This window comes from Helianthus annuus, chromosome 5 (genome assembly GCF_002127325.2).
Source record: "Helianthus annuus cultivar XRQ/B chromosome 5, HanXRQr2.0-SUNRISE, whole genome shotgun sequence".
NCBI classification, from domain to species: Eukaryota; Viridiplantae; Streptophyta; class Magnoliopsida; order Asterales; family Asteraceae; genus Helianthus; species Helianthus annuus.
Window position 1 is genome coordinate 19,419,686 of NC_035437.2, and position 7,997 is coordinate 19,427,682.

A 7,997-nucleotide genomic window follows, 5' to 3' on the forward strand; every position below is an offset into this window, starting at 1 on the left:
CTACACATGTGCACTATATCCGTAATAGTGCACATGTGCAATACAACAAAAAAAATCTTTTTTTTATTTTTTTTTTTTGAAAATTTTTTTTCATGTATAAAAACCTGCGATTTTTTTTTAAAATAAAAAAAATTGGTATGTTTTTTAGGCTTTTTTAGTTAGTTTTTTGGTTTTCTCATTTAAACTAGTTTTCTCATGATCCATCCCCTATATATATATATATATATAGGGTAAGGATAGTGTAAAAAGGGCCTAAAGTGTGAGAAGTGTAAGAAGTGTATTATAACACTATATATAATACTATATAACACCATATAAACACCGTATAACAATATGTAACACCATATAATACTATATAACACCATGTAACACTATATATCATTATATAACAAATATAACACTATACATCTATCATAGACATGCTATCAGACAACCTATAGTGTTATATTTGTTATATAATGATATATAGTGTTACATAGTGTTATATGGTATTATATGGTGTTACATATTGTTATACGGTGTTTATATGGTGTTATATAGTATTATATATAGTGTTATAATACACTTCTCACACTTCTTACACTTTGAGCACTTTTTACAGGATCCTCTACCTATATATATCTATACTACTTTATAAAGCATATCCGAAGGATAAGATTGGAAAAAAAATGTACTTAAAACATACTCAATGCACAATGTACAAGACTTAAAACACCAAGAAACACAAAACTTTTACCCTTCACCTGCATCCATCATCAGCCGTCCATTTTCTTTCAATTATTCACACGGATCGTGATCTGACGGATGATTTTGTTTTCACACGGATCCACCTTTCCCCTTCCTTCTCTCTCATCGCTTCCACAACTCACACATCTCACAGAACCATCAGACCCCTCTCTCTCTCTCTCTCTCTCTCTCTCTCTCTCTCTCGGCGACTCAAGAAAACCATGGCAGATCTATCACCAGACCCGTTTCATGAGCAGATCTGTGAGGATTCAAACCGCCTATCCCCTCCTTGTTACGCTGCCTCAATCGAGGCTTGTCCTTCATTCCAGGTATCATACTTCTCCATTTGAATCGACAACTTTTAGTTTTTTTCTCAAGAACTCAAAACTACCCATGATTTGTCTTTTATTCAGAAATCGTCAACCTAAAATCAAAGCTTTGATCTTGATTTTGTTTTTAGGGCTTTGCTGATGTAAGCAACCATTGAGTCAAGATCAATCGGTGATGAGTGTACCAGCAAGATCAGATGTCGTTGTGAAATCCGTCGAAGATTAGCACTCAGCGACTACAGCTCTAAATTAGATCGAAATAACATGGGACCACGAAGGTAACCTTTAAACCCTAAAATGTCTTACCAGAGAGGCTCGATTCCCTTTCATTGCTCGTCTAATTTGAAGAAGGTCCCATTTGCTACTGCTCATTTTTCTGAAATTTTGGTTCAGATCTGATGCTTTTATGCTTCAGGTTTCTTTTAAGTTTCATGATTTTTGTATAAATTCATGTTGTATTTTCGAGTTTTTATAAATTATTAAAGCAACTACTGGATCAAGAAAAAAAATCAACAGAGAGTTTTATTTGTAGCTTTAATTTTCAGTTTCTATCAATTTTGTTATGCAAATGTGTTGTTAAATAGCTTGTCATGATTTGCAATGAGTGACTTGACTGCGATGGATGTAAATGTCTCTTTAAGTTTAATGTTAACCATTTAAATGTTGACCTGTTTGTCATTATGTAACGGGTTGAAAAACATAATAAGATTTTAATGCTAAATCTTCTCTTTCATGACTGCTATGTGTGTTTTGTATTTAATTTGGAACAGATCAAGTGAGTTCCATCCAGAGGTCCCAAGAGTGAGACGTGACGGTTCTTATGTATACGAGTAGTTTATGCCAACTGGAGGAACAGATGTTAAGGTTATCTAAATTCTTGATTGAATACCTTTTCATGTTTTTTTCTTGAAATATGGATATTATTTTTATTATTATGCAACCCTGAGGACTTAGGTATCATTTCAGTTGTCTTCTTGGTAGTCAATTAGCTGTTATGCATATGTGTAAAATCTTGCTCACTGTTTACTGCTTATGCTGTAGGTGTATACAGTTGGTGCAGAGTATGCACACGCTAAGGCAAGAAAATCTCCTGTTGTTGACAGTGTAGTGATGCGAAATCCAGATGGCAAAGAAGTAAGTGATATATCACAAGTCCTACCCGCGCTAGGCTACCACCAGGCGCTATAAGCTCGCCTCGCTGCGCTCGAGCGCCTAGGTGCGCGCCTTTTGCGCTTTTGACAACTATGGTAAAATGTAGTTCTCTTGCTAAATATTGTTTCTTGTTTGATTCTCTTTGTTATTTGAATTGAATGTTTTTGTCGTTTGTGATTTTAACGCTGCTGAATCTTTTAAAGGTTGGATGGATGCTGGTGCCGCATTCGCACCTGGAGGGGGATGATGGAATACTGCAGGCCCGTCTACTGAAAGGTTATATGGTTGCTTATGTGTATTTGGTTTTGTTTTTGAATTTTTAGATATGATTATATGTTAATACATTAAACGTTATGTTAAGATCTAAGAATCTGACTCAAACGAACTATTCAATTATATAAACAAAACAACCCAATTCGAGAAGGGCGATCTCCAGCTACAAGTTTAAGAACCCTAATTTTATATAATAACACTGAAGAAATAAAACCTAACACATCAATAGTTAACTACGAGAAATAGCAGGTTCAGTTCCACCCACTACAAAATTGTAATGGATTATAATCAATTAATCATGGTTTGCATATAGGGCTGAAACTATTTTTAGTTTGAATGCACTTGCTGGCATGACAATACAAGCCGATGGTTCAGCAGTAGGACCTTGGGATCCTGCAAATGCTGAATCTTTTATACGCTACACGGTTAAAAAGAATTACGCCATGTACGCTTGGGACCTCGGTAAGTTTATTCGCCTAACGGGTCAAAATCGACACGTTGCAAATTCAAGAATTTTACATATTTAGCGAATATGATGTTAACTAAAGGTTGCAAAATTGTCAAAATGGTTCACTTAACGGGTCAAAAGGGTCAGGCACGGTTGACCCCAAACAATTGTATAAATAAATATGTTTTTTAGCCCATGGCATTATAGCCTAGAGGCATTTTAAGGGTGGGATAAGGCTTAGGAACCATGAAGTCCTGGGTTCAATTCCCACAAGGGGGTTTTTCCCATATTCATTGGGTTTCCTCCGGAATAATTTGCGGTTCAAAAAAAAAACTGTATAAATAAATATGGTGTCAATATGATATTTTTTAATTTCAATAATAAATCCAAAAGTTTGAACAAAATGATTTGGGAGATTTTATTATTTGTAAATTACAAATTGAACCCAACTATTTAAACCTTTTTAATAAGTTGAAAAGAGTTATGGGACTAAAGCACTACAAAAAGATGTTGGATTTAGATCGCCAATGATGAAAGTTACATGTTTCTTTCATTGTTAGCCTTTAATAGTACACCTTGCATGACTTTTGACTCATGCATTCTGTTATTGTACATGTTTGACCCGTTATAAATAAAACATAACCCGAATCGACCCACTTGTAACTAAATGGGTCAAAATAAACAGGTCTGATTTTTATCATTTTTTATCTTGTAGGGACTGAGTTAAGCGGAAGTGGAGTTGGAACAAGAGTAACTGCATCTCAGTATGCTTCCGAACACAATCGCCCTAAAAACATAGTTCAAAAAAGCTATGAGGGTGTCGAGTCTAACCTCTTATAATCGCACCCGGAGGCTTCTTTGATGCTGACTGGTTCAAGGAGTTTGTAGCAGATGGTGACTGTGGGAGATTACAGGGTTTCAGTGACCCAAAATCCGACACAATCAGTGGTATTCAAGCAATACAGAAGTAGAACCTAGCTCTGGCGAGGGAAACAGATGCAATATTTGTTCAGATCATAGACAACTTCACCTCAGGTATGATTCCAATAACCCAAAGGGTTTCGATCAGAATTTAAATTCATGTGGATTGCTGATTGCTGATTGCAAGCTACGTTATGTTTGCAAATTGCAAGCTACGGAACAGCATGCCCAGCTTTGAGATGGTATGGTTAATTTCTCTTCTGTTGTTTATCTTTAATTTGATTCATAACCTGGTAAGATTTAATGTTGGTTTTCTAAACTACATTTTGGTAAGTTTGTACTTAAACAAATACATTTTTTTTTTTTTTTGTTGGCAGAACTTGAAAAGAATGAGTTAAGACAATGACAAAACAAAGCTCACGGGCAAGTTTGAGTTTTTAAGCATTTTTTTGGCTTTAGATATTTTTATATACAGAAGGATTAATTTTAGTTGTTTTTGCTCTGAATGCAATGTTTTGAAGTGATTTTTCAAGTATATGTTTCTTGTTTCAGGAAGTAGCGAAAGCAAATGGATCTACAATTGTTCTTTCTGCGCCAGCATCAGGAGTCTCAAACTCAACATGGCAAACGCAAATGCAAATGCAAACAAATGAGGAGAAGCCAGGGTGTGACTCTCCCAATTCCAGTTTCTTAGAATACAGCCGCAGGAGCAGCAGCATCATCAGGATTCTACACTAATAATCATATTGGTTAAAACCAAAACTCACTGCCATTTGTCATTTTCTACTTTTGTTTTGTTTGTTTAAACTACAATACAAAATAAACTGGATATTGTTCTTTGGAACTTGCTTTCTAAGTTGTATGAAAAAGTATACCATTTAGTAGTTGTCATGTAACAATATTGTTGATACTTGATACTCATCTCCATGCATTGGCTGTTGAATAAATAACGTATCTGTGGTTAGTTGGTCAACCCGTTTGTTGATCTGCCCCCACCACCTATTGTAGCATGACTGATACTGGCGGTACTTTGATTCCCCAACAATGGTGAACGCTAACGAGTGTTCGATCCAATCCTGATATCCTGAACAAAGCACTGTCAGGGTGGTAAATGGAGATATCGAAACGTGTTTGAACACCGTTAACAACGTATCCGACTTTTATGCATGATGTACAAGTGTTCAAAGCACATGAATATCAAAAGTAAATCAACTTTCTAATAATACCCTTCACTCAAAAAAGAAAAACACGGGGTACAAGTCTTTATACTTATTGTACAACCCATGAAAGCCTTAAAATACTTGGAGATTAAATGAGCGGGACTTTAAGGGGCTCAGGAAAATTCAAAATTTGAAACGCTTCATATCTCCCCCTAAAACTATACTCCCATCTCTCATTTCACATAACCGAACCTCAAGGCTAGAGAGAGAGAGAGATGAATCTCTACTGCCCTAAACTCACCAACCTAAGTGATATGTAAAAAAAAATCATGGTAAACGGCGACCCGGATGGTGTGGTTCTCGCGGTTCTTACAACTCGGGGTGGTTCTCATTCTAGCGGCCCCCTATATATATATATATATGTATATATATATATATATATATGTATATATATATATGTATATATATATATATATATGTATATATATATATATATATAGGGAGAGGATAATGAGAAAACTACACATAAATGAGAAAACTAACTAAAAAAACCTAAAAAAAAAGCTAAAAAAACATAACATACCAAATTTTATATATATATATATATATATATATATATATATAGGGAGAGGATAATGAGAAAACTACATATAAATGAGAAAACTAGAAAACTAACTAAAAAAACCTAAAAAAAAGCTAAAAAACATACCAAATTTTCTTTTTTTTAACAATTTTTTATAAAAAAAATTGCTAGTTTTTATATATAGAAAAATTTCAAAAAAAAATTGTTTTATTGCATATGTGCATTATATGTGTACTACACATGTGCACTATATCCGTAATAGTGCACATGTGCAATACAACAAAAAAAATCTTTTTTTTATTTTTTTTTTTTGAAAATTTTTTTTCATGTATAAAAACCTGCGATTTTTTTTTAAAATAAAAAAAATTGGTATGTTTTTTAGGCTTTTTTAGTTAGTTTTTTGGTTTTCTCATTTAAACTAGTTTTCTCATGATCCATCCCCTATATATATATATATATATATATATATATATATATATATATATATATATATATATATATATATATATATATATATATATATATATATATATAGGGTAAGGATAGTGTAAAAAGGGCCTAAAGTGTGAGAAGTGTAAGAAGTGTATTATAACACTATATATAATACTATATAACACCATATAAACACCGTATAACAATATGTAACACCATATAATACTATATAACACCATGTAACACTATATATCATTATATAACAAATATAACACTATACATCTATCATAGACATGCTATCAGACAACCTATAGTGTTATATTTGTTATATAATGATATATAGTGTTACATAGTGTTATATGGTATTATATGGTGTTACATATTGTTATACGGTGTTTATATGGTGTTATATAGTATTATATATAGTGTTATAATACACTTCTCACACTTCTTACACTTTGAGCACTTTTTACAGGATCCTCTACCTATATATATATATATATATATATATATATATATATAGGATTAGGATCAAGAGCGAACAACTTCTTACGAGTGAACGGTGTCAACTAATCTTGGCCCTTGATCATTTTTTTTAGATTAAAAGGGTAAGATTGACATTATCCAAGTATGTTTAATTAAAATCCCTTGATTTTCTTATCTCTTAACTTTCTTTCTCTCTCTCTCTCTCTCTCTCTCTCTCTCTATCTCTCTCTCTCTCTCTCTCTCTCATTTTAAATTATTTCTCCATTATTTCTTTATCCATTGATTTTGTTTTAATTTTAACTTGAATATCGTTTTTCTTTTATTATCCATATATATAGATATCATTATACATTGTTTTTAACTTTTTATAATTTTCAATAAACATTAAAAAATTTCTCTGAGATTGAAATTGTAATTATTTTTGGGTATTAATTTTTTTTTTGAATACGTGATGAAGTTATTTATTTTTGCATACATGTGATATGTTTCATTTTTATTAATTTCCTAATTTTTATATGAATCTACTCGTGTGCATGCCTAATATACTATATGTTATTAATATACACATATGTAACCATTTCTGAATATAATACACAGATGTATAAAAGACTGTACACATTTGTATAAACTAACAGTTGTGTATCTTGTATAAACTGATAGTTAGAGAGACTGTACACATGTGTATAAATTAACAGCTGTTATATTGTATAAACTGATACTAGCGAGACTGTACACATGTGTATAAATTAACAGCTGTTATATTGTATAAACTGATACTAGCGAGATTGTACACATGTGTATACACTAACAACAATGTATCTTGTATATACGGAAATTTGAGAGATTTTAGGGATTTCGATTATATTGTTTAATAAATGCAATTTACAAAAGACACAATTACCCTTCTGTCATTTATTTTAAAGGGGAGTTACAAAATTATAATTAAAATCTTGCCATTTTTTAATAATCTCTAGATGATGTAATCCAATTGCCCAAATTAGTTCACACAGTTCACTCTCAACCTAGTGTTCACTCTAGAACCCTACCCTATATATTTTGTTTATTGAAAAATATTTTGTTTATCAATTAAGAGATTTCACCTACTTCTCATAAAGGCATAAAGATATTTCACCTACTTCTCATAAAGGCATAAAGAGATTTCACCATCCCAAACCTCCTAAACCTCCTGGCACTCCCACGCCACCACCAAGACCATTAATAAAAACCATCTTAAAAGATATCAATTTTCACATTAATTCAAACTTTTCAAAAAACCAATATCCCTTACTTCTCATAAAGGCAATATCACCCCTAGGCCATTTCTTGAAATTGTTTAGAGAGACAGGGACTTATGGCGGGAGCTTGATTCTGGTAACAACTTTTGCAGGGTCGATCACCCAAGTCACCTTCCCTTTACCCATAACAGGATCTTTTGTGGTTTTAGAAGCCTCGATTGCACTCTTTTGCGATGAAACGCTCGAAATCTA

At 32.6% G+C, this 7,997-nt stretch overlaps 1 protein-coding gene across 14 annotated transcripts; it reads left to right on the forward strand.

Annotated features, from left to right (window-relative positions):
• The first annotated feature begins 864 nt into the window (after positions 1 to 864).
• Positions 865 to 4,745, forward strand: LOC110940103. 14 transcript variants are annotated; one of them, XR_004894230.1, is made up of 9 exons: positions 867 to 1,055; positions 1,187 to 1,333; positions 1,826 to 1,919; positions 2,097 to 2,302; positions 2,411 to 2,483; positions 2,794 to 2,942; positions 3,644 to 3,963; positions 4,062 to 4,091; positions 4,402 to 4,745. XR_004894230.1 is itself a non-coding variant. In XM_022181663.2 (6 exons), the coding sequence occupies exons 3-6, from the start codon at positions 1,893 to 1,895 to the stop codon at positions 3,766 to 3,768; spliced, it is 318 nt and encodes a 105-aa protein (XP_022037355.1). In that variant the 5' UTR covers positions 867 to 1,055; positions 1,187 to 1,333; positions 1,826 to 1,892; the 3' UTR covers positions 3,769 to 4,276. The 14 variants fall into 14 exon arrangements, 1 of the variants encoding a protein (XP_022037355.1); XR_004894231.1 differs by having other exon boundaries at positions 4,073 to 4,091; XR_004894228.1 differs by lacking the exon at positions 4,402 to 4,745 and adding an exon at positions 4,227 to 4,278 and having other exon boundaries at positions 3,644 to 4,091.
• Positions 4,746 to 7,997: the final 3,252 nt, after the last annotated feature.

Excerpts from the sequence above, each read along its gene's own strand:
- LOC110940103 (XM_022181663.2), top strand. The coding sequence starts at position 1,893 with ATGCCAACTGGAGGAACAGATGTTAAG. Across the intron at positions 2,190-2,410 it reads GAAATCCAGATGGCAAAGAA|GTTGGATGGATGCTGGTGCC; the intron begins GTAAGTGATATA and ends AATCTTTTAAAG. Across the intron at positions 2,484-3,643 it reads GCAGGCCCGTCTACTGAAAG|GGACTGAGTTAAGCGGAAGT; the intron begins GTTATATGGTTG and ends TTTATCTTGTAG.